We start from the raw sequence: 26,833 nt of genomic DNA on the forward strand, positions 1-26,833 counted from the left end.
AACATTAACTTTCCGAAGCTGTCAAGTTGCATGTACTTGACATTAAAGTTTAAAAAGCATTAAAGTTACAAAAGCAGCAGCTCCCTGCAGCTTTTCAGCCCGAAATTAAAGTTATTACAAGAACGACTTTTCGTCCAGAGAATGTTAATGAAATTTGCTTTGTGCTGGGACACAATGGGAGGCTCCTCTTGGCAGATCACACGTTCTGCTGCAGCTTCACCTCCTTTCCCTCAGAGGCTGCAGTGATGCTCTCGGGTCACCTCAGTGCACATTCCAAACCTTTGCTGCACAAAGCTCTCCTGGGGTCTGAAGGATCTGAAACCTGCAGACAAGCCGTGAAGATCTGAGCCAGGCTGGGAAACTGAGGGAATATTTTCAGACAAAACATACTGAAGAGCATTTGAAAAGAATGAATCAGAAAATTTAACCCCTCCAGCCCCCTCCCCAGTGTTACGGTGCTAACACTGGCAGCCTTACACTTTGATATCTCAGAGTTTCAATTTTGTTACTGTTTTGGTATCTCAGAGTTTAAATTCTCATGGCCAAGTGATACTAAAATTAGAACCAAGAACCCCCTCCCAGCTCCACAAGTGACAACCCTTCCAGGAGAAGTGTGAAGGAAGCAAGATGCACTTTCACTGTGCACTTTGCTGGGACAGGAATAGAAGCGATTTTCAGTCAAGTGACAGGTGAAAAGCAAAATTGTGCTGCAGCATTTTCAGCCAGACTTTAAACCCCCTCAGTGATGAAACAGGGCCATCTGTGTTACTTGTACAGCTGCTCCAGAACGGATCAGCTCCTTCTGTCTGTTTGGCTACTAATCACACCAGTTCCCCCAGAATTTCCATCCTCCCATCCAGGGCTCTGCCCCAGTCCCTGAGCTGTCTCACACCACAGAATGTCAGTCTCTGCCAGTCCTTGCACATGTTCTGGAGGACCTGAGAAAATGTGAGCTGGGTCTGCGCTGGCTACCACTCTGAAAAAGAGTAAAATTAAATGTTATCTACAAAGGAAGTTGAAAAACAAAGCAGATAGAATGAACCATGTTTGTGTATCACAGACCCCAGTGTTGTGTTACAGCTAAAGAGTCACCAGCTGGAAGGTTAAGTATGTTTATTTTAGTAGTGTAAGGTGGTTTTACAAACAAATTCTTAAATTTTGCAATATACACAAAAGAATCATTACAAAGGCAAAATATCCTCTCAATAATAGGGACTCTATGCAGCCTGAAATAAAATTAAACCTCTGTTTCTCTTTAAAATGCATCTCAGTAAACATTCTTCTCCATCACTGATAAAATGTACATCTATAATAAATGACATCATAATTGGGGGGACACATGACAACATCCCTAAAAATAAAAAGTAAAAAAAAAGGGCGGAGGAAAAATTATTACTCTGTTTAGATTGTTATTCAATTCTAAATATGTCCATCTAAAAAAATTAAATATCTCTCTTTTTTAAACATATCATTGAAAATTTTGCATGGCAGTGCAATACAGAAATAGTAAAATTCATCCAAAAAGTGCTATGTACAGCAGCATTGTTAAAATACCATAAGAAGGGACAGTGCTGTTTCAAGAAAAGACTAACATGCTTCTTAGCCATTTCTGAAGTAGTCAGAAGATATTTCCTGTCTGTTTTTAGCCATTCCCTTCTCTCTCCTGTCTCAGTTCCCTCAGACAATGCCTTGAGACAAGGAACAGTCACAGTTCAGTTTCAGGGAGTGCATGTGTACATACATGTGCAGACATATCTTTGCATACACACAGGTGTATATAGATATATATGTATATATATAGATATATAAACAGGCTGGGTTTATAAAAGCATTGCTTTGGAACAAGAGAGCTCTTCTTCAAAGAGAAAATATGGATTTTCACTGTAATAAGCAGGTCCATGATGGAAGATGGACTGTACCTACTGCTTTATTAATTCACACCCTCAGAGGCCTCAAACTCTTCCAGAAAATAAAACGTGATTTTAAGTCCAGCCTCCTTACATGGATTCACATTTGTAAGAGCAAAATTTACCTTAGCTGTCGTTAGCATCACATTGAACTATTAAACATCAAGGTTACCTATTGTCAGAAGAATTATTGAAATTAGTAAAGACCAAGAGCAAACTGCAAATGCAAGAAGTGGTCACACACAAAGGAGGCCAAATTGGAGGCTGGGCAAAGCACGATTAAAAAGGAATCCTCATCTATTCTTTTGGAGTCCTGATATTAAGCACCCTTGGGCTCAAGGGAAGGCCAGGAAGCACCGAGTGGTGGGAGGATGTTTTGTGCCTCTCAGGGCGCCGAGTTTTGCTGTAACAGGAGTGTAAACAGTGCCCAGTGCTGCCGGGGTCACAGCTTGAGCATGAAGAACACCTCAGTGTCCACCCCGCAGTCGGTCTGGGCTTTGGGTGAGGAGGGCAGGGCGGTGTGGGCGGCAGGGTCGGTGCAGCCGGCCCTGCCCACGCTGCAGGCCCCCTCGGGGTTGCCCCTCTCCTCGATGGGGCTCCCCCCGAGCTGTGCCCGGCCCTGCAGGCGCTGCCTCTCCTGGGCCTGCCGGGCCCTGTTGGCGATGTAGCGCACGCGGCTCTGGCTGCGCGACGACGACCGGCGCAGCAGCCCCACGCTCTCCCCCTCCTCCTCCGACTCGCTGGGGTCAAGGCTGATGGGGGAGGTGATATCATTTTCCTGCTGAAAGGCTGTCAGCTTCTTCAGCTGCTCAGTCAGTTCATCCCGGCATTTGGCCGAGGGCCTCAGGCCCGAGGAGCGGCGCTGCTCCCGCATGGAGCGGGTGACGAAGCTCCTGCTGATGCTGCGGTATTTGCTTTCAAAAGTGCACACAATGTCGTCAGAGGTAAGGTCCCCGAGGCTTTTGGACTTTGTCTGGTTATTCCCAACCGTGTCGTGCGCTTTGGATTTGTTGGAGGACTGCCTGAGACTCTCCATGTAGAGCCTGCTCCAGGTGTGCCTTCTAGGGATGGACGAGAACGCGTCCTGAGGGCTCCTGGCCAGGGGCCGGGGGCACAGCTCATCAGCTGGCAGCTGGCCAGACCTCAGGTTGGGGTTGGACTTGCTCTTGCTGACCATTGGCATCTCGTTGCTGCAGGTGGTGGCAGAGCGTGGCCGCATCCCCTTCCTGATGGCCAGGGGCTCCAGGGGGTCCTGGCGGATGCCCAGGTCCGGGAGGCTTTTGCGAGCCAGGTTGGGGAGAGAGAGGTCAATGACGGTGTCGTTGGAGGACATGCTGGACGAGGAGGACATGCTGTCACGGTGGCTGCTGCAGTCTAGCTTGCTCCAGATCCGGTCATTGACAGTGGCATCAAAGTACACTTCTGCTGCTGGAGACTGGCTGCTTGGAATTTTTGTTAAGGCTGAGGAGTCTGACGTCTTCAGTCCTTCACTCTTTGCCCTTCTTGCCAACATGTAAGAGCTCATCTGAGAAACAGAGACAGGGAGAGCCTGTGCAGCCCAGGCTTTCTGGGGAGAATCTGCCTGTGTGCTGTTAATGACATTGTTTTGCTGGGGTGGAACAGCTGCTGCACCCAGATTTTGCCCTTTGGATTCAGAGGTGCTTTTCATGTCTGTTAATACCTGACCTAGTTGGCTGTTTTGCTTCTGGCAGCTTCCTATAGGTTGGCCAGCCCTGTGATCTGCTGCCTCTACCAGCCTGGCTTTTTGGGGATGTGCTGCTGATCCACCCTGATCTTCAGCTTTACTGCACGTCTGTGTCCAGCCATTTCCTTCCCTGAGACATCCTGCCACGCTCGTCCTCTCATCTTCTGGGGCTACTAAACTTGTGTCAGCTGTTCTTGGGACATCCTGCCCTTGGTCTTCTGCAGCCAGATCAGTTCTTTGTTCCCTGGAGGGTAGGGACTCTCGAGGCTGGTTGGGTGTGCTGCTTCCCTCTGATCGAGCTTCGGTGGAGTGGTCAGACCCAGACCCTTCCTCAGAATCACTGTAAGGGGTAACAGGCAGAGGGAAGAGAAGGCTGCAGTGATGGTTCTCATTGGCAAGGACAGGCTCTTCTGTGATCGTTTCTAGGCTGCATAAAGAAGTGACTGACCTCTGGATTGAGAAGTGGCAGACGTCTGCTTGGGAGGCATGAAAAGAAAAAGAAAGAAACAAGAAAAACAGAGATACAGGGTTAGCTATCTCTTACAAATTACAGTTTAGACTAAGATTCATTCCTCATGTGTTATCATTTTGTTCTCAAGGTACTAGTTGCATATGTCAATCATGATTTTAAAAATAACTTGGGATTTCAAATGCCTGGCCAAAGGCAGCAAAACATTTTGCACATTCAGTTTTAGCTGCACAAAGCCCTGTTGCTTCAAGAAATCTCAGTCCATGCACAGCAGCACCATGTGACAGTTCTGGTTTTCCTATCAAACAACAACAACAACAGTACCCAGCAATTTGTGCCCTTTGTGTCCCCTTTTGTAAACTAACTTTGCTTTCTCCACCATCCAGCACCCCTTGATTTGCAGTTTTCCTTCCTTCCAGCACTCAGACAGGTCAGGGTATCAGAGCACAACCAGAGCATGTACACTAATCAAAACACCAGTTTGACCAGCAGATGTGATCCCAATGACCAACCACTCAGAAGAGAAGCAGCACAGGACTTGTGGAGCAGACTACAAATGAGCGGGGTGCAGACAGTGGAATGCTGGCAATGAGACTTTTAAAAACAAAACAAAAGCTTTAAACAGACTTTGTTCTTCTTAAAAAAACTCGGTAATTTCTATTTCAAAAAGTCTCTGCAGAGAGATGGGTCATGAACAGCAGGCTGAGAGTACAACCCTGGAGAATCACTGCAGCCACCAATTACCTGGAGAAAATGTTCTATTCACTGCAATGTTTATCACCTGCACCCTGGGAGCCAAAGCAATCATGCCAAAAAGATTATTTCCCATATCTCCAAAGCACAGTGCAGACATGCATTCCAGAACTAACAAAGCACCACTGAGCCAGACCACGACCTTAAGGATACAGGAGCAGGTAATTATAGGGCAGCAAACAAGCAAAAACCAGGACTACAGGCAACAGGGTGCTCGAATCAGGGACACTCAGCAGACAGTTACCTTTGACTTGCTTGTCCTTTCAGTTCTTAACTAGAGAGAGAGAGTGTGCATGTAGAATAATAGGACAGAACAGAGGAAAAATCCAGTTAATGTAGGGAAGGCAGGTGCAGATAACAGGATAAATTAGTGCTGAGGGAGGGAAGGGAGACATACAGGAATATTCACACACGGTTGTAGGATCCTAAGAATTTCTGACCAACCAGAGCACTCAATGGAATCCACACATGGACAGATATTAAATTCCTTTTTTTTTAATCATAGAAGAATGAAAAGCAGTATTTGCTAAGTGTTGAAGAAGCAGAGTCCGCTGGACAGGGGAATGGAATCAGAGAGTGGTTTGTGATGGAAAGGACCTTAAAAATCATCAAGTTTCAACTGCCCTGACATAGGCAGGTTGCTCAGAGGAAGCTGGCCTCCTCTTCTTCAAAGCCCTCTCCTAATGGAAAACATCACCTGAACTCCCAGAACCTGCCCAGGGAATACCAGGCCCTTCCTTTGGCACCAGGAATTCCAGCCCAGGGAAGGAGCTCAGGGATGGAGCAGCCATTCCCTGGCCTGTCCTGCATTAGCTGGGAGTGTCAGAAGGGAAACAGGCCCATGTGCCCATGAGCCAAATCCAACACTCCCAGACTCTCAGTATCTGGAGGAGTGTCAGGAAGAGCCCAGAGCTGATGAGACCAATGAGCCCTCCTTCTCCCCATCCACCAGCACAGGTTGGGGCACACTTGGAAGGAAAATCACTGGAAAATGTAAGGCTGGTGCCATGAAGGGCCAGCTAGAGGCTATAGTTTCCTGTCTCATCCTGGGGGCACTTCCCCCAGCAGAATCCCAATTCCCAAGTGCAGCCATGGAGCTGGTTTCCCTGGTTTCCTGGCCCGAGGCACGGCCTTGCAGGAGGATGGGAAAGGGAGCTATTTGTGCAAACAGAGGGGCTGTCACTGGACCAGCAGCAGCCAGTCCAAGGCACCATTTCACCATTTTAAGGGTTTGCTGATTCCATGCTTGGGAAGTCAGATGGATTTAATCAAATTTCAAGCATATCACAATATTTGTTTAGTGACTTGGGGGGCTGGCAGGGGAGCTGGCACTGATAATGGGAAATGGTTTCATATGTCACAGTACTGAGAGTTTGTGAAAAGCCCAGTGCCAATAATTTAGGGATAGAAAGAGTTCTGCTGCTTTGGATTAACTGCAAGTCACGGGAACCAGCAAACTTCTCCCCTCCCATTGTCCTGGTATTTTCCTAAATACCCAAAGCAGAGATTGGAAAAATGCATTAAAAAAACCCAAAAAAGGTATAAAAAATAGAAGGTAAATTGCAGACACCCAACCAGATGAAACTGGTCAAACAAATAAAATATCTCAAATTTCTGTATGAAGCTTTCAAAGAAGCCCACTACAGATAGGCAGTCAGAATCTATTACTGAGTAAGATCTTAAGAAAAGCACCAAAGTCACTCCACTGTTCCTGAAAATGTAACCACCAGTGTCCAAATTCCTTTGACAATTAAGGAAGAGAACAAGGGATTTGAAGAGGAGCTCTTGCAGTCACAGCCAAAAGCTGTATTTCATACTCTCTCCTTAGTATTCTGTGAAACAGAAAATTCTTGTCAAAACCACTTTCCTTCTCTCCCATGCCTGCCAAATCAGGAGGAAAAATGCCATTTTTCTTATTAAAAGATATCCTTTGATTGCCTCTGCTTCTGTTTCCCATCTTTACAAACCCCCCGTTCACGGTAAAGGTGCAGTCACGCTCCCACTGACCACACGCCTGCTTCTGGCTTGAAACAACCACAAAATGCTGCAGCTTTAGCAGCTTTCCTCCAAGTGGGCACATTTTACTTTGCAATGGGGAATGCCAGGAGTGCCCCAGCCTGGCTGATGTCAGGGAGCATCAGATCACACACTCTGCTGCTCTGTGCTGTGCAGCTCTGCCCTCCGGCCACAGCCAGAGCATGTGTGCAACATTAAAGCACAGTAGAAATGTTTGCATACACATTTAGGACCAGAATTGGCTGCTGTGTTTATAAAATATGATCTCCTGAACACCCCAGAGCAGAGAATTCCATTCAGTAATTCCTGGACTGACAGCAGTGACTTTGCAAGATCTTTGAGGAGGGAACCAGTTTATTTGGTATCAGAGAGCACATTAGACATCATCCCTGATGTGGTTATCCCTCAGCGAAACACTAAGGCTGATAATGGAAATATTGTTTGTTGATGTGGGTTTTCCATATTCAATCTCACTTAATGCTCTGGTTTGGATCTTAAAATTTACTTAGTATCATACCACATTCACTAAGAAAACCAAGGAAACAAAAGAGCCTGAACAAACAACCCAAACATCCATGGACTACTGACAGTGTCACTACTGCAGATGGTTAACTAGGCATGGCAAGGACTAATCTAAACCAGACACGTCTACAAAAAAGAAAATAAAAATATTTATGCAGATTTTTTTTCTGTCATTGCAAAAATTAAAAAAAAGGAAAAAAAAGAAAAAGAGCTCTTGACAGCCAAACAACATAGAGGAGCTTCTAAGTAAGGATGCTACGCAGAAGCTGAGACAATGATGTGATCTACAGTGGAGAATGGTGAAGAAAATCTGGTCTTACCAGTAAAGAATATAGGGGATTTACTTCGAATTTCCTCCAATTTTTGAACGAACAAGGCATTCATTTCCCTCTGTAGGGTGCCCACTTGCCTTCGAGAAGGTTCAGGCCAGTGCTTGGGGAATTCTGGGCTTCCAAGGCTTTCTAGACTGCTGGAGTTGGAGGATATGGAGCCATTGCTGGCTGCAACCAAGTTGACAGTGCTTCCATACTTGCCACCTGATTGGCACTGCCACCGCTGCCGGGAATGAGCCTTTATTCCGTGACACTTAGAGTCAACACTTTTCTTCCCTGGGGTCACAAAAGACTGAGTGCTCCTTGTCAGATCATCTGCAGTTCCAGGGCTGCTGCAAGGCTGCAAATCTGAGTGTGGCCTGGGCTGCCCTCTGACAACCCAGGTCCTGAGCTCTACCCTCTCCTCTGCACTGCTGCCCTGCTCAGGGTGCAGGGGGTCTCTAGCAATGGGCCTGCCAGGGTGGTCACTCCACGGGCCCTCTGGGTCAGGGCTCTCTTTGGAGCCAATCATGCATTTCATGCAGTTGGTGGCCACTCCGATCCTGCCCGAGCTGTTGATGGCACAGCGGGCAAAGACGCTTTGCTTCTCGCCCTGGGGCTCCTGCAGCCTCACCCTGTGTGCCCTGGGCAAGGGCTCGCTGAAAGGAGCCCCGGGGTGGGCACAGCTCTGCCGTGGCCCTTTGGGAGAGCCCTGGGCCTTACCTTTCAAGCCCTTGCCAGGTGCCTCCCCACCGGCACCGTCTCGGGGAGCTGGGGCCGGGGAAGCACTTTCTGGCTCTTGCACAAAGCGAGGCTGGGAGGCGGCTTCCACTTCCTGCTCTTCTCCAGCCCCTGCAGAGCTGCTGTCCTTTGTGTCAAAAGCAATCTCAGGAAAGCCCTTCTTGTTCTTCTTCTGGCTCTTGGTGGGTGCACTGGCTGTCCGTCTCAGGATGTGGCTGCTAAAGGAATGTTTGCGATGGAGCTGCCCAGCAGCATGACTGTCCAGAGAGGCCTGCTTTGGATTTCTGAGAAACAGCCCTTTTAGACCTAGAGCTTGTTTGGCCTGTAAAAGAAATACAAAAAAAAATATATATATAAAAAGTTCCTAACAGGAAACACAAGGCTCTTCCTCTGGGCACAGGAATTCATGAACAAGTGATCATTCACATACAGAGTCTCCTGCTATATTCCTACCATCAGCATGAGAACTTACCCAGAAGTAGGACAGGCATTAAAAATGAAAAAAATCACTAACAGCAGCTTTGCAAAATAACACATCTCTTTTTTTTTTTCTCAGCTATGGTTTTAGATAACATTTTCCAGCCACACTTATCTCTGTATTTGTCATCATTTTCTTTCTAGCATGTAGCTACTTACAACATCTACATAAACATTAGAGCTATTGAAAAGATTGAAAAAAGGGAAATACTTCTGTCTACAAGAATATCATTCTGAAAGCTGAAGAGTTTCTCAGTTTCACCCAAAGCAGATGTATTTTAAGTCCTTGCTGTAAATGCATTCTCTAGGAACTGCTGGGAAATAAACATTGGCCATAAAATAGAATATTTTTTCAGTATAAGGGAGATCTACACTTCAATTGAATTGAGCACTGTCATGAATAGCAGTTAACTATACACACACAAAAGATCATTGAGTATTTCAATTTCTACCTGTGTGATTGCATTTTGGTAATTTTTCCTACCATACAACACTTATCCCAAGACACTCGTGTATGTTTTCAGCACTGAGGAAACACACTATAAACAAGGGAAATTAGTCAGTGTCATGATACAGTTCTCCATAGCCTTCAGCAGTTATTTAAGCATTAAACACGTAAATTCACCATCATAAATCTCCCACCACCATACAACTGATTTACATTTCAATGAAACAGAGTTCCAGCATTCCTGCAAACATTCCAGGTGTACTTGCCAACTTTTTAAGCAGCAGGCTGATGCCTGAGACAGCTCTGTACACAGAGCCTCGTAACACAGATCACTTAAAGCACAGACAGGCATTTCTCTTTTAATCTACTTCTCCCCCTTTGTCCTCTTTATTTCCCAGTGAAATCAGACTCTTGAGCAGCTGCAGCATCAAGAATGAATAAACCCAGGGTACATCACGACTGAAGTGCATTTAAGAAGCCTGTGACAGAACCTGACCAGCAGCCACGCTTGCTGGCACTCCTGTCAGTTCCAGTTCTGCCCTGTGATGTCATGTGAGGTCACATTTCTGCAGTGCCAAACAATGGCACAGAAGTGTCTCATTTAAATCACAATGGTCTTTCACCTCCAAATAAATATTTGAGTGCATGCTCATGCATTTCCAATTCTGCTGTGCAGGACTTGATGGGCAGATATTGGCTGCCCTGTGCACTGAGCCTGGGCTAAGAGCTGCTTTTACCCCCAGTGTCCTGTCCAAGCTGCCATGTGGCATCAAGGTTTATTTGGCTGGCACAAGGACCAAGAAAAGTGTTCACAATATTATATTTTTTATATCATATTTAGTCAATTATAATTGACTGAAGTTTAGTTACCACACGTCAATTTCCAGTGTGAGTAGGACATTATCAAAAATTACCTCTAGGATAAGATAAAGATGGTAGGGATGGATTTTCCCTAAGCAAGGCAAATATTAAATATTGGTAAATATTCTGTGAGAGCCAGACTATTGAACAATCTGCTTGGAGTACTGGGAGACAAATTGGCAAGTACATGAGTTTATTGTATAAAAATCAGACAATATAAATATTTGCAAAACCCAGAAAAATTCATCATACAAACAACACACACAAATAATATCCACCAAAAAGAAAAGGGAAGCACTGATGGAATGGGTGACACGCAGTGCAGGGCCCCAGGTGTCATTCTGGCTTGTTTGGTGCAGCTTTGTTAAGCTGGACACTGTTGCTTGAATCAATGGAGTGATTCAAGAACCCAAAGGCAGATTTGGTCAACTTGGGGAGAAAAAAAAGTTTTAAAAGAAGAAAAAAAATAAAAGAGCAGTTTTGAGGGAGATCCAGGACACTGTGCTTTCAGCTTCCAGCCCAGCTTTACAGGCATGTTTCATTCTCTAAAGCAGACTTGAAAAACAGCACAAGAGGCTTTCCCACAATTTTGCAAATGATTCACTGTCAATGTTCTCTTCTGTATAAAAGAAGAGGTTTGAATTATAGCCCTCAAGAGAAAAGGCAGGAGAGGGAGACACTCAGAGAAGGGGGAGAATGGCAGGACTTTTATCCTGGATCTGCTTCACACAGGGAGGGCTCTCTGGCTGTCGATGACCCAACAGGAGTGACCAAGTCAAATGTCACAATTCATGTTCCATGAGTTGAAGAGCTCGAAAATGCTAACAAAGAAACACTGATGCTAATGAAGCTACCAGCTCAAGGCATGCAGGTGTGTGGTGGTGTCACTGCACCTCCCTGAGACAGGAGGGGTACCTTCAAGGCGTCTAAAAACGCTCTGCTTCTAAAAGGAGACTTTTTTGACATAGAGAAGCCCACTGAAATCACAAACAGACAGAGTAAAGGCAAAATAACAGTGAGGGAGGATCTCAGAGATAGGCACATCTAGAAAAACCACAAGAAATTCTGCAATACATGAGCAGACCACAGAAGAGACAGAAACAAAGAAAAGCCTTTCCAGGAAACAGAGAAATCTGAAAGAGATTTCACACACAAGTTAAGGTGAAAAAAAAAAAAAATCTAAGACTGTTTTAGTAATACCAAGCTACTGAGCAGGTGGAATGTTCCCATTTACAAAAAAGTCCCAAAATGTTTATGTTTGCATTAGAATCTCTGGATTAATAAAGAATGGGTAAAAGCTTGATAACTGGGGTGATTTTTCTGCCCATAATTAAGAGAGGGAAAACAGAAAAAAATTCTAGTTTGGACAGCACTCTGTTAACAGAAAATCAAAGGAGAAAGTAATTCAGAGAGACCAAACCAGAAAGGGACATGTAATATTGTTCCACATTTTCACCCGTTTTTTATTAAAAATTATAAATTAAAAAACCAAAACGAAACAAAACCAAAACATAACACACACAGGCTTTCCTGCCAAATCCTTATATTTTGTCAGTGCACAGAAACACTTCTTAACACCAGCAAACCCAGAGAGACTGCAGTGAAAATGAGCAGCAATCAGGGAACACCAAGAAAATCTCTGTCCTCAAAAAACTGCCGAAGTTTAAACGGACAGGTTGCCCTTCTGCAAACTATCACCAGCCAGTCACTCATGAAGAAGTTAGTAAGAGCAAATAATTATGAAAGGCTAGGAAATTAAGGCTAAACAGAGAGAGAATATTGCCAAAGGAGGTTTGAATTAAAAATATTTCAAACATTCACAGAGGATGAACATTGTCCTTTCCATCAAACACTGCTGGCAAGCGCAGTGACGTGGAAGCTGATGGAGTTAAACAACTAGGCGGTGATTAAAGTCTAGCAGTTCAAAAAAGCTGTTTTCCTGCTCAGGATTTGCTCGAATCGCCCGTCCGAGGGGAGCCGGGCATTCCCAGCCCGCTGGATGCCTCCTCCTGCTGTCGCGATGCCGATATTGCACCTCGCTACTGCAGGAGGCTCCGTCAGGCTGACATCGCCAAGGCTCTGCACGGTGCTTTGTACCTGCATTTCATTGGTATTAGCAGCACACAACAGTGCGCTGAGAGGACAGGAGTCTCGTTTTTAGCTGGCCTAGGAAAAGTTTGAAATTAGGGCTTTACTTTCGTGGAAATTGAGATGTGGCACCCCAAGAGTTGTTTATTTCCCGCATGTGAAGCAAACGCACTCTTAGCAACAGACAAGGAGTGTAAATATGTCCAATAACTGATACCAGCATCACCTTTCCTCTGCACTTTAGAGTGCTATTATGGCAAAAAATCCAAAGCAAATAAGCTTGAAGAATTTAATTAAATTTTAAATGCCAAAACATCAGGCAGAGCCTTTACAGTACCAGCTTTGCAGGGAGCAAGTGCTCAGGGTTAAGGTGTGTAACCTTTGGTTCAGCAAGGTGCACTCACAGCACGGGACACGACCACATTATTTGTATAAATCTGTGCTGCAATGAAAACCTTCCCCTATGGCTTCCTCGAAAAGGCACTGCAAGAATCTCTTTTATAACTTTCCCTATGATTTGCTTTTATTTCCCTGGATGTTCAGAAAGATCTTGGGCTACCATGACAAGCACAGAGATAAATTTTACTCTAAGTGAACAAAAATGCCAGCCTGGGCTTCCCTGGGCTGATACAAGATCCTGGCAGCTCCTGTGGGTGTGTTGCACACCACAGAGACACTCACCTTACCACAGATGTCATTAATAGCCACATGCACAAAGATGGAAGCTTCTTCTATGCCTTCCAGGTACACGTGTCTGTAACCTGAAACAGAGGGAGCAGAGCTGGCATGGCGTTGGGACAGGTCACAGGAGGAGCAGCTGGAGACTTTCATGTTGTGAGCAGCAGAGGAGATCAAGCAGGTTTTTCCCAGCTCCTCCTCACAGCGAGTGTCCAGGCTCAAGCATCACTTTGCCACACTCAGGTATGTGAGCCACACCACTTACAAACTTCACCCCCATTTTTGTCATGATTTTAGAGAACAGCCATGTCCTGTTTTGTCCAGGGTCCGTTATTGCTGCTGTCAATCCATGATTTAAACTCGGCCACATTCTCTCCTCTGGACTTGCAGTCCATTATTAGGACTGTAAACCTTTCATCCAAGGTGAGTTTATTGAGACTGGGTGTTTGTTTTCAATCTTAAACAAAATTTTTTTTCTTTACTTTGAAAGGAAAGAAAAGCATACACAGAAGAAGCTTGAATGCAAAAGAAGACTGAACTGAAAACAGAAAAGGGAAACTGTCAGAAAACGGCACTTAATAACGTGGATCCCATCATTAGAATAGGTAACTTTCTGTTCTGTGTCAAACCACTACTCATAGTCAGAAGGGTAAGCAAAACACAGTGGTTTTTCAAAAACTGGTGTGAAGAAATGGAGGAAAAACCAGTAAAGGAGTAAAGATTCTGTATAGTAGCCTGCCAAGCCCACAGTGTTTACCCATCCTGCTTAACAATCTTACCCATTTTTTCCAAATCTAGTCCCAAAAGTCTAGAGTTAATTGATTTACTCTTCATCACCATTTAAGTCAGCAGTGGACTAAGGCAGACAACTCAGGGCCCAGACTCCAGTCTCTTGTTCTAACTAGAAATTTCTGCAGCAGATATATTGATTTTCATTTATCACAGGAAAAATCCCAGCCCACTAATTTGGGATGTCACCTTTCTCTTACCTGGCATCATACTGCTGAAGGCTATTGTCCTCTGCCCAATGAAATCCCTCCCAATGGGGTCGTGATCCCACACGAGGAACCGGATCAGGGCAATCTCTGGCATGTGGACTGTGAACACCAACGTCTCCTCCCACATGGGGTTAAAACCTTGCAAGGAGGGAATCAACCTTTAGGTATCTCATTCACAAGAAACAAGAAGCCTGCCTGCATAAGGAATGCCTAAACTGCAGTGTCATTCTAGTTTTCCTCATAGATTGATCATTGTTCTTGGAAAATCCAGTACTCCCCCAGGAGACACAACAGCACAAGGATTTGCAAGCAACAGAGTTGGGTCTTACTTAAATTTGGTTTGGTCAACCTGCCTTTTGGCCACAGCAAGCTCAAAACACCCTTCTCTCATACTCATTGAGAAAACAAATGTCTTGTTTTACACCAAGACCTTCAGCACATTTATGCCAACTCAGTCAAACAATTCAAGATTCAAGTCTTATTAACATTAAAAATGCTTAAATCCAATTTTCAATGCTTTGTCATAATAGGTACCAAATCTTATCTACTCATATCCTTATGAGCAAAACTTGCCTGAAAGAGGATGTTTCAGCCATAAAAAACCATAAATCCCAGATAATCTTACCATTATCATCAACTACTCTAGTTTGTTCTTTGAAGCAATCAACAGGTAAGCCTATAACTTCTACTTCAACAAATGGATCTATGATCTGAAAAACAAAAAACAACAAATATTGGAAAGAAAGAGTGACAAAGATGAAATCCAAGCAAATGGCTTTTACAATATGGGCACTGTACGTGAATGTCTGAGTAATTATTGGTCCTGAGCCATGTGGAGTGGATTATTATATTGATAAGATCTCTTTCCCTTTTTTTGCTTCTCCTGGAAGTACTGTGTTGGCAAATGGAGGAAAATCATCAAACCACTGCTGTCATGCTTAAAAGTGAAGAAAACCACCTGAAGATGTAGGATGCTCATGACCTAAGTTATTCATGTTCTGTGCCTCCTGACAAAGAACTGCAGGATGTGAAATCCTCGTCCTTAGGCCAGCCAGTATGGAAAGAAACCTTCTGCAACACCAAGAATGATCACCAGCTGTCCCATACCTCTCCTCTGTCTCCCAGCATGGAATCACGTGGTTTGGGAAGTTGTTGACCACTGATAATTCTTAGAACCAGCTGTTTCTTCAATTGACCAGGCAGGGGGTCTTCAGAATTTGGATTAAAGACACCTGTTAGAATGAAGAGCCACATAATGTGAAAGAAGTGCAACCTGACTTTAATTACAGATACCTTCTGGCTCGTTTGTTTCTAGCATCAGAAATGCATCTCTAAACAAACTGCAACAAGGCCCCACACTCAATCCTGTCATGCAATCGGTGATCCACTGGTTTTGCTGGTTTTCCTTACCTTGACACATGCAGTTTGGTTTGAGGACATAGCCACAGTTCCCATTGGCACTAAATTTGGCCCGGTTGAGTTGCAGCATTCTCCCCTCTGACTGGTAGTTTAGTGCAACTATTTAAAAAACAAAATCAGATTCAAATTTGACTTCTTAGATGCAAAAAATCAGGTATCTTATGGAAAATAATTCTCTTATATTACAGCTTCAGGGAGAGAAGCTCTCCCAAAGAGCTGAACTCTGAAGCCCTTTTGCATTTGAGAAGTTCATTTATTTCCATGTACCAGCATGTAAGACACATGTTCAAGGTAATCAATCCAGGGACAGTAACAAGGAGGACTCAGTGGTCAGCAAACCTGGATAAGCAGAGAACTCTGAGTGTCCTAAGGAGTGGTTCCAGCACTCCTATTAAAACATCCCTCCCAAAAGAGAACAAAAATAAGTAAGTTTCCTTTCTGCTCACCAAGTTGGCAGCCAGCATTCCAGAAAGGCTGGGGGTTGTAGTTGCTGGAGTCCACTCGATAGGAGGAGGGGTAGATGCGGGACAGCTGGTGCTGGTTGAAGCGTAGGTACTGTGCTGGCTTCTGCTGCAGGATCTGGTGGGCTTTGGTTTCACTGAAAGATGAAACCTGCCAGCTGGAGGAGACTACAGGGCAGAGAGGAGGAGATTAGAAGTAATCTCCTTGTTCATTTATTTATTATCTAGATAAAGCTTTCAAAAGCACATAGCACTAGTCCCTTTTAGCTATCAAGCATCATTTCGTTATGTGCCACTCAGAGGGAGCTATGTTTCCCTTAAATTACAGCAGACACTGTGCTTGTTGGAGCAGGTATGGTTGGGAAAATGAAGTTGAATATGATGATGACCTGAATTTCATTAAGAAGTCTTCTTTTAATAAAAGGATATGTAAGGACACAAACCTTTCCATTTTTTTGGGTAGCAATTATTTTCAGCAAGCTTTTGGTTCAACTTACTTTCAGTTTCAACATCATGGATGCCAACAGACTTTGTGTATTTCACCAGGTCAGACAGGGCCCTGGACAGCTTCATTGTCTTCTTCTGCCGGTTTACCCTAAAAAGACAAAACAAATTAACTTCCCGCTAATTAAGGGGTAATTTTTATCTTTCATATTTTAAAAATAAATCAGGGTAAGGAAATATATGAGACAGTAAGAGCTCAAAATGCATAAAAGGTCCATTGTGCTTTGCTAATTAGTCTGAACAGCACCAAGAGATCATTCTGGTGATTTTGTGGCAGACATTGCATCTCCCCATATTCCTGTCACATGCCTGCAGCCATCCACAAACTGGCATCTAGACCAGAAGCAAACCAATTGAGTGAGTGCATTTATGTAGGCATATTTTAGCAACAAAGTTGTCCAATCACTTGTTAACAAACCTGCTGTAATGTACAGAGCTCCTGGCTAAATTCCCTTGGGAATCCGAATCATCTTCACCCTCTTCCAGACTTGATGCCTTTTTCAATTTGCTTCCTTTTTTCTGTGCCAGAAGGAAATAAAACCATAGTATCATAACTGCATGATCAAAGTTTGAGCAGCTGGCTACAATTGTGCTTTGTTATGCCAATGAGTGTGTTACTTAGAGAAAATGGAAAATGACAGCTTTCGTAACACTCAGTTCTGCAGCAGAATTTGCACACAGGGAAAACTCAGCCCAGGGTCTGAGCCTTGTTATAAAGGAAGCACAAATCCTCAGATAAAAGGTGTAAATTAATTTCCGTGGTTCTCAGTTAGATCTTGGATGCCTTCAGACCTTCATGCAAATTGAATCTGTGTTGTTATGCACAGTGGTAAGCTGCTCCCCAGCCTGCCTATTCAGTGAACAGCCTCAGAGCAAGGTGCTGCAGATGTTGCAGTTATGAAATTCCTCTCCACTGTGTGCAAACAAAAAAAAACCCTCCAAGAATCCAAGATCTGGTGCAGACCTCACCTTGCCAGGGCCTCACCTTGCGTTTGGAAAAGCTGCCCATGAGTGACCGGCTGTGCCTTTTGCTGGCACTGAAATCTTCCCCAGTTTCCACGTCATCCTCAAGTTTACTCTGAAGCAAGCAAAGGGAGAAGAATACAGGAGCTCAATAGAGTGCTCAGACAGTATCTGGATATCAGCACAAACAGGAGGGGTTTTTAACACTGACTGCTCTGGGTAACACCCCTGCTAAAGGGTTTTTCAAGACTTGGCCTTGTAGTGGCTCTCAGAAGAACTCTCTGATACACTGTGCAAAGCATTGGGTTTAAAGCACATCCAAAACTCAGCCCACAGAATGTTTTGGGAAGCTGATTTTTAGTTCTCATCCCTAGTTTAGTTTTAACCCCTGGTTATTACACCTGCTTATTATTGGCAGATCTCCACTGTTTTTCATTTGCATGGAACAATCTTCCCAAGCTTTTTGTGGCTTATTACAAAGTCTAAAATGAAAGTATCTTAACTTCATGAAGTGTAGTCTGTGGGCTGAGTACATTTTTATAAATTAGAGTTAACATAAAATTAAAATACAATGAAAATGCATAGAACATAGAGAACTGAGGAACAAAAAGAGTCCAACTTTCATAAGCAGTTTTTAAAAAGGAAAATCAAATTCTTTCTGTTGAAAAGTCATTTCAGAGTACATTTCATGCTCCAATTGCTGTGTGAGCAAGATAAATAGTTTGTGAATCTGACAGTGATGTTCACCTGGCATCATCATTAACTGCATGAATTCAGCTATGAAGCTGAAGTCAATAATATAAGATATATTTAGTAAACTAATGAGTCACAAGTACAATACAAACATAAATTCACCTTCTTACTATCAGACTTCAGCCCAGCCTTTCCTGGTGATGGTAGAGTGGAAACTGTAAAATTGTTTGGATCTTCACAGTCACGGATTTTGGATTCTTTTATCAGTGAGTCAAGTTTTTTCTTTGCTATATTCTCCACTCTTTTCCTGTTAGCAGATGCCTACAAACAAAACATTCAATCATTAAACAAGGCAGTGATGAAAAAAGTCTCCTGTGAGTTCCATGCCGTGTCCAGGCCGACCCTGCAGCTCCAACAGGTGCGAGATCTACTGGATGGAATGGATGGGAGATGCTTTAGAATCCTCTTTTCAGCAGATCAAAGGCAAAATGCAAGAGAATTCCCATTCCCTGCTTTGATCATGGTGGGCACCATGATCCATGGGGGGAAGTGGGGAAATAAAACTAAAAATAAAAATCCAGAGGTTTTTTTTTTTACTCAGGCATTTTAAGGGGTGACAGATTGTGTTTTCTCAGTAGGTCTCAAGAATTCCCAGTTACATTTATCATGAAACAAGCTCTGATTTTCTGAACTCTTCAAAAATTCATTTTGGAAAGCAAACCAGGTGTAACAAATCTCAGATTTAAAGCATCAGTAAACCTCAGCAAAGTGAACTGTTAGTAACAGAGATGGTGCTGTAAAATACTGCAAGGTGATATGCTAACATGTCATAACTCCCAAAAAGCAAAGAAATTATTTTTCTCCTTTGGTAGTCTTATTCACAAAGAAGTTTCTCTTTTAGATGAAAAGGATCAAATCCATAACACAAAATGAGGAAATTGCCTGAGGGAGAGAGGACTGAGAATGCAAACTCTCTCCAGGGCAATCTGGTTTATGTCATTAAATGATTTTGCTGTGTTTTGTATTGTTTCTGCAAGGTGCAATGGAACTTGCAAGAAGATTAAAGTGACAAAAAATAGAACTTTTAAAAAGGATGAAGAAATAAGGGATTTTCAGATTGAAGCAAGCAGAGATTTTCCTTACAGTAAAAATCAACCAAGCCCAGCATTCAGCAAAGCAAAGGGATGCTCTGTAACAATGTCCACAATTTAACATAATTAGAATATTTTCTTTTCTTTTTCTGCATTTGAGGGGAAACACACTGTAATGTAATAAAGAATCATGAGATATTACTCTTTAAAACTCTAAACTTGAAATATAACCCCTAGAACTGCTGCTGCTTCATGTGCTCTTTTGTCAATCTGCCCCCATGAAGGTTTAGAACCTAAACCACTTGTGATGAATCCCAAAGATCAGACCACATCCACAATCCAGAGAACTCCTACAAGGTTTCCTCTCACTGGGATGGGAAGTCTTGACAAACATTTATATTCAAATGGGCACTTCACTTACATCTCCATTCATTAGTTTACAATCATCATCAATCTCATCAGCACTGTCCTCATCAGAAACTTCTCCTTCCTCTGCATCATCACTGATGTTGGCTGGAAGTTTCTTGCCCTAGAAGATAAATTTATTACAGAGGCAGGGGAGCATGCAGCTCTTGCTATGATACATTTGAAAAAAAAACCCAAATTATTCAAAGCATGTTCTTTCCAGGTTCTTACTTAATGAGAAGACATTTGTTCAGAACCTTAAGTAGCAGTTTCCTAAGGACTGCTTTTTGTGAAATGATTTAAGTTCGGGTACAGTGATAACCAGGCAGAAATCATCATCACCACAAACAGAAGTCAGGAAAGGACACATGAAGCAGGTGTTTACCTTAACCAGGATCTTGCCTTTAAGACTTGCTGGTGAAGGGAGCTTTGTGGAGTCATCAGTGTGCACAGAAGACAGATCCAGTTTGTCTCCCAGGATCTCTGTAAGATACTGAGCCATCTTCTTCTGCTGCACGATGCTGCAGTGGTTCTCAATTGACAGGATCACGGGGTACCTGCAGAGACAAGCAAGTATCAGCTGCAAAGTTGGCTTTTACAGCATGAAGTCTTTTCCAACTAACAACAAAGCAGATAAGCCTGCAGACAAAGCCTCTTCTACAAAGACAGCAAGTGTTATTTCTAGATTTAGTTTTAATGTTGTCATTTATTGTTGATTTTCCAGGCTGAGGCCAAGGAACAACAATGCCTGGTTGGTTGAAGGGAAGACTTGTGGAACATCTACTCCAGTGTGGTCAGTGCTGTGCAAAACCACATTGAAGGTGGGATTTCTCTTTAGAGAGGATGCACTTTAAGATAAGCACAAAAGCCAGTCTACAAAGGAGTTTTGCAGGACTAAACTATCAGGGATTCATTAATTAAAAACCAGTTATTTCTATCCTGACATCTGGCCCTTATTAGCTCCTCATCAGAAAAAATAAGGCTTCAGCCAGACGATGCCTGAAGGACAAAACTTTCCCAGTTGAGGATGTGGTCCCAGTTAACATTTTTGCAAAGGTTTAAAAAACTGAACAATTTCAGAAGCATTGCCTTATATTCTTCTGGCCAGCTTTCCTTTGATTTGTTTACCATGTCTTCAGGCAAACTGCAAAAAATCTCAGGCTCACAAAAAGTTCACCTTGGCTGAAAATTTAGCTCAAATTCAGCTCTATTTATAAAGGCGGATGGGCTGCTTTGGGGGAGCTACTGGAAAATTTTTATAGAGATAAAGTAATTTCTGTTTAAAAAAAACCAAAGGTTGGCACACACATTTTGACTGTGTGTGGAGGAGGTGAACAGTAACTGCCAAGGTATATGAAACTTCCCATGAATAATACTGATATTTTGAGCAATGTACCTGTAGGGAAAATAACCTCTTTCCCCTGAACAGTCTGCTTTGTCCACAATCAGGTTACTGTCTCTTTGGACTCTTTATTCCCTGACTTGTTTCCTATCCCTGGAGCACCCAGGTGTATCCTTGGCAGCACCAGAGTGCACATCCAGAGAGATACAGTGGTTCAACTGTCAGTCCTTCAATAAAAACATTCACTGGCAAAACCTGTTGTTCCTCAGGTGTTGTACAAGCTCAATAAAGCCAGCCCCACACCTCTAGGCAGAATGTCCCTACTCATCTTTGCCTTGCTGTTTCTTTCTGAAGGATCTGAAGGATTTCCCCCCAGAAATCAACTCCAAATTCTGTCTGGAATTCTGTTCTCTGCAGGAACAGGTCAGATCTTCACTCCCTGCACAAGGATGCCAGGGAACATTCCCAATCGTAGCCCTGAGACTCAAAGGTTGGCAGGCTGGATACATACTCATTCTTGATAAAGGCATATTTGTTGATAGTTTCAATCACATCTTTGAAGAGGATTTTGGAAGTCAAGGTGTATCCATGGTGGACAATTGGTTCACCATCCGGCCCGTCCCAGCAGTCAACTGTAGGACACAAACAACGACACCCATCAGACCAGGAACACCTGGGCCACCATCTGGGGGGGAACAGGAGACCCTGAAATTCCCTTCAGCAGCCCAGCCAGCCCTGCCCCAAAGCCAGGCACAGGTTCATTCCCACCCTTCATCTTTATCTCCCTTGGAAGGAACTTCCTGGCCTTGACTTTCTGCTGGGACCAGGTGACTGTTCCCATTGTTTGAGAAAGCCCCAAGCAAAGGAACTCTTCTAACAAGTGCTGAGGAGTGTTATGGCAGGGAGAGAGATGACAGACCCGAGCACTGCTTTCATTGTGCTACTGCTGAACCTGAAAAGGAAAGCAGAGGCTCTCAGCCAAGCTGCTCACAGCACAGGCCAAGCCAAGACCTGGTCACCTCTAGCCCACCTTGGATTCTGCCTGACTTTATACTTGTCTACAATCATCTTTCCATGAAATGTTTTACTCCTCTGAAGCACCCAATGGCACACCTACAATCCAACCTGAGCAAACCATAATATTTGCCTTCTGAAAAACTGTGAAAACACTTTGATGGTCAGAACATTACAGATGATTGTGAAACAGGCAATGTCTCAGAAAGGCAGCACAACCATCAGAAGGGATTGCACAAAAAGGGATCCTGGTCACTGCAGAGACTGTCACCATTTCACAGAATACTTCCCTACTTCCCTTAGGAGACACACCCACTTTCCTCTTAGGTGTGCCAAGAACTCTGCCATATTTGCCATCTGATTGTCACACACTTGGCTAGGCAGGACAAGCACCAATGCATTCTGCCCAATGTCAGCACCCTCTCTACAACAAGAGGTTTACAATCTTTTTCATCAGTACCAACACCACCACTCCCCAAATGTCTGTCTTATTTCCATGCTCAGGAAAATTTGTCCATTCTATCACATTATTTTGTTGCTCTTTATGAAGGGAAGACACCATTTTCCCAGGCTATTTCTTCTCCCCAATTACCATGTCTTCTGCAGAAGTCACAAATCTTTCTTCAGAGAAGAGAAACAAGACTACAGAGCCCACTGACAGCTCCTTTTAGCTCTTTACCTTCCACACAGCGACAGCCAGACTGTAGCACCCATGCATACATGTCCACCCTGGACTGGGACATCAGCTGATCTCCCATGAGGTAGGTGTTGTGTGAAGAGGTAATGAAATAGTGACTCAGAGGGTAGCTCATGTCCTGGTTCACTTGGTAATGTTCTGGGTTGAATATGTCCCCTGATGGACTCCGCATGTAGTTGGTGAAACCTGGGAACAAACACCACTATAAATAATGCAGTTTCATCCTTTTTGTTGCTGTAACCTTCCTAAAACCAGCCTAAAATGCATCCCTGTGTTCACCAACACACTTAAGATAAAGAAATAGCACCACTGCATCCCAAATATCACCATGACCAAGTGCAATTATTGCCTTTCTAGTTGCTTTGTACTCTGCCTTTCCTGAGAAAAAGACATCTATTTAATCCAAACCTTTTAGGCTTATAATTTGTGTCAAAAGATTCTGCTGGGACATGACCACGTGGTACATAAAAGCCTCCAGAGATCTGCAGTCATATCCCGGTGTTGCTCCTCAGTGAAATGTTGTAAGATTTGCAGTATTGGGCTGTCTAGACACGGTCTTTGGTGGTCCAACAGGAGATACTCTCCTCTCCTCTTTCAGTATTTTCCCCAAAAATACCAGAAGAATGACAGCACACATTGGCTTGTACAAGCTACAGTCTCCAATTTGGATATGACACCACAAACATGCCTGTGGAGTGGGGAGCTCTGCAGCACTGCACTAATGTTGCCTCGGAGACTGATGTTCACTCCAGACTTGACACTGAAATATCAACTCAATGAAATATCTGTGGGGCCTTCAGTGATGCTACCAGAAGAATTTATTTTCCAGAGCAGTGGGACACTTGTAAATCCTGCAGGCATCATCACCCGGGCCCTCTGTGTATCACAATCACCACTCTTGTTCAGAAGCAAAGTTCTAGCAAGTTATGATTTTATCTTTGTGTGAAATTGCTGCTCTCAGACCTCCAGCAGACATTTGTGCACATATCACAGATATTTTCACAATCCAGGCTGACATGAAACGCTTAACTTGCACTTCAAATATCCCCCAAACATTTTCCTTTCACCACAGAGGGAAGACTCAGACTCCCATTCACACCCTGGCTTTGCTGACAGCGATGATGCCTTTGGTCAATAGGTTTCTGCTTCAAGACCTCTGATTCTCCTGACATTTCACTCATTCCATAAATAACTCAGTGCCCATGTAAAAATCCTGCCAAACTTCTAAAGGTCTTAACACACTTTGACTGTGACAAGATAAAATGTCACCTTTATGATGGTTCTCCTAGGCTGTACATTTGGTGTTGATGAAAGTTTTATCAAAGGAAAAGAGCTGATAAATACACATAGCAGCCAGAACTTTTTGAACAATACAATGGGACACAATGCCAGGGAATTCTCAGCCCAGCTGAATATTGGAGTCTCTTGGAGCACATATCATGATCAATGAGCAAATCAGTGATAGAGCCAGGGTGAAAACAAAAGATGAACCAAGGCAGAGCAACCACCGTGGAAAGTGGATAGAGCAGAGTGTGTCAGCAAACACACAGCCAACCACTCGTGGCAGGTTAATCAGTTCTTCCTGCAAACAAATCAGCTGCTGCAAGATTAATTCCACCCAGCTGCTGCAACAACACCATTGTTTGCTTTAAGCTCTTGTTAAAATATGATGTCACAACTGTTGTAATGAGTTCACACCAATTGGATTTATCAGTCCTACAAGGAAGAAACAGGAATGAAGGAAGATCCTGTCAGCAGTGTGTCCCACAGGACTCCAGTGCTCACACTCAGGGAAGGTGCACTGGCACGGTGTCACTTTGATCAGCAGACAAAGGTAAAGGGTTCCTTTGCAAGGCTGTGAATGAGCCAATTGTCACAGGCCAGTCCAAGGTGCTCCACGGCAAAAGCCAGCACAGCTGAGGACACAAGTACAGGCACATGAATGAATACGAAAGGACAAAGAACACTGCACTATTATTTCACTACTACTGAAGTGCAGCCAAGTGTGGGCAGGATGCTCCTGTCTGGGCAGTACCAGTTTGAGGAATAAACAGGCAGCCTCAGCTTCCATGGCTGTTGCACTTCAGCCCCCAAGGCAACACTGGACTTGTTTTCTGGGAGACAGGAGACATCTAAGGTCTCAACTCCACAAAAGACAAAAGAATAACTCCTATGTGTGTGTGTGTGTGTGCACATGTTCATACATGATGTACATGCAGACACAGATCTATGATTTTTAAGCAGTTCTTCCTCCTTTGTCAGCACCAGCCCAGCACTGTGTCCCTGTCAGCTCCTCAGTCACCTCTGTTTGGATGTTACCTGAAATCCCCTGCATTAATTAAGCTCTAGATTAGGTCTCTTCTGTTCTGCTGCACTTCCAGCAAGTTACTGGAGGGGTTAAGATCACAAAGCTTTTTCCCATTGTCTCCAAAGGACCTCACCTTCTGCTTCCCCCAGTCAGGAGATCTGTAGCAGACACCAGCAGAATGTCACCATGCTGGACTCTCTTATCCTAACCCATAAACTCTCTAATGTTTTATCATCCATTCTGAGGCAAAGCAATTGTATAGATTTTTTTGTTGTTGTTATTGTTTTCCTCTATGGAAACCTACAATAGTTTGAAAAGCCTACTCTTACTTTTACAGATATGAGGAAGGCAAGATAATGAACTTGCTTATTCATTATTTATGTGACTGCAACTGCCTGTAAAGACCAGAAAATAAAAAGAATGTCATCTGCTCCCTCACTGGCATTAGCATAAGCTTTAAAATAAATTGAAAATTTAGTCTGGAAGTAGAACAGACTTTGACCCATCCTAAGCAAGCACCTTACACACTGTACCAGAAACTACCCACTTCTTCCTGCAGGAAACCAAACAACTTCTGTTCTGCCACTTTTCAGGATGACAACACACCCACAGAAATGGACAAGACTGATTTGCTAAAGGTCCAAGAACTTTTGCACAGAATCTAATTCCTGAGGAATGTACTCTCTTCTCAGAGTCAATAAGATCTGGCTGAAGATTTACTATTTAGGGGAAAGGACTTACAGTCAGTCCCCAAAATAACAGCTACCAGCCTGGTGGTACAGCACTGACATATTTAGAGAAGGCTTCAGCAGCAAAGGTCAGGAAGGCAGGACCAATTTCATCTATCATCCCACTCAGACATTTACTCTGGATCACATCACTCCTCTTATTAAGACTTAAATGATTTCCAAAAATACCTGCAGGAATGATGCAACTAAATTCAACTGTATTTTCCAAAGCACAAATAAAGACACCTCCAGTTCCAGCTGACTTTCAAAGACTGCTGCTTCATCATGATATGTATCATTCAAAATTCCTCCAAAGAGATCTGATTTCCCTTTAGGTTCCTCAGCAAATGGTAGATATTTTAAAAAAAGCAAAAAGACTGGAAATATACTCTATACAACATGACAAAATTCTACAAGTATATATTCTGCAAGCAGCAGCAATATTCTCCTGAGCATTGAGACACCTCCAAAAGCTGCACCAGCCAGCTTACCATCAATTCCCAGGGCTCCCTCCTTCTTGTTCTCCGGGCATGGCTCAAACTTGCTGATGATTTCCAGGCAATGTTCTTTAGTCACATTTGTCATCTGTAAAAGCAGCAAAAACGCAGTGTTAACTATCAATCACAGCTTCTCTGAGCTCCTTCCTCTGTCTCCAGTCCAACAGCTGGGCAGATTATCCATAGTGGGACTCAGGATTTCCAGTTCCCCAGTGGGATTCTCACTCCTGTCAATCAGTGTCAGGTCAGATCAAAAGGGGAGCGCTCTGTGAAAAGTTTCTGTGCTATTGGCAGCTGCCTGATGACAGAGTTCTGCTTTGTAGGTCAGATCTGTTGTTAGGCACCACAGAGCATCCAAACAGAACGAGCTTTGTCACAAACCAATGGGATTTCTTCCCTTGTAGGATTAAAGGATTAGTTTGCATTATCAAAGGGTTTTTTACTTTAAAATAAAACAAGAAAATGGCTCATCTTTATGCAGCAGACAGAAAAATCTGTTAGTAGCAGGGAAACAGAGAATCGGGACATAATGTTCTCAGGAAATCTGCTAACTTCAAGGTTGCTTTGCATTCTCAACTGAAAAAGAAAAGATTACAAAGGGAAAAATGTATCTGTAAATGTTGTCAATTATGAAACCAGGGCTATTAATATTAAGCTGTAACTTTTTTTACATAATGCAATGTTTTAGTAACTTAATTTTAACACAATTAATACTCCTGTTTTTAATACTCCTGTTT

General features: G+C 43.5%; 1 protein-coding gene across 1 annotated transcript in view; it reads right to left on the reverse strand.

Annotated features, from left to right (window-relative positions):
* Positions 1-1,108: 1,108 nt before the first annotated feature.
* The window catches only part of PLCH2 (phospholipase C eta 2), a 74,068-nt gene continuing 48,343 nt past the window's right edge, over positions 1,109-26,833 (reverse strand). Inside the window, exons 7-23 of the mRNA XM_069034876.1 lie at positions 26,091-26,184; positions 22,546-22,749; positions 21,364-21,484; positions 19,896-20,067; positions 19,527-19,634; positions 18,177-18,335; positions 17,344-17,436; positions 16,777-16,877; positions 16,352-16,449; positions 15,840-16,022; positions 15,385-15,492; positions 15,082-15,206; positions 14,600-14,684; positions 13,966-14,112; positions 12,980-13,059; positions 7,693-8,746; positions 1,109-4,085 (exon numbers count right to left, since the gene is read on the reverse strand). Coding sequence (XP_068890977.1) covers positions 2,350-4,085; positions 7,693-8,746; positions 12,980-13,059; positions 13,966-14,112; positions 14,600-14,684; positions 15,082-15,206; positions 15,385-15,492; positions 15,840-16,022; positions 16,352-16,449; positions 16,777-16,877; positions 17,344-17,436; positions 18,177-18,335; positions 19,527-19,634; positions 19,896-20,067; positions 21,364-21,484; positions 22,546-22,749; positions 26,091-26,184 — 4,668 coding nt within the window. The 3' untranslated portion in view covers positions 1,109-2,349. The remainder of the gene's footprint in view (positions 4,086-7,692; positions 8,747-12,979; positions 13,060-13,965; positions 14,113-14,599; positions 14,685-15,081; positions 15,207-15,384; positions 15,493-15,839; positions 16,023-16,351; positions 16,450-16,776; positions 16,878-17,343; positions 17,437-18,176; positions 18,336-19,526; positions 19,635-19,895; positions 20,068-21,363; positions 21,485-22,545; positions 22,750-26,090; positions 26,185-26,833) is intronic.

Source organism: Aphelocoma coerulescens, chromosome 21, assembly GCF_041296385.1.
Source record: "Aphelocoma coerulescens isolate FSJ_1873_10779 chromosome 21, UR_Acoe_1.0, whole genome shotgun sequence".
NCBI classification, from domain to species: Eukaryota; Metazoa; Chordata; class Aves; order Passeriformes; family Corvidae; genus Aphelocoma; species Aphelocoma coerulescens.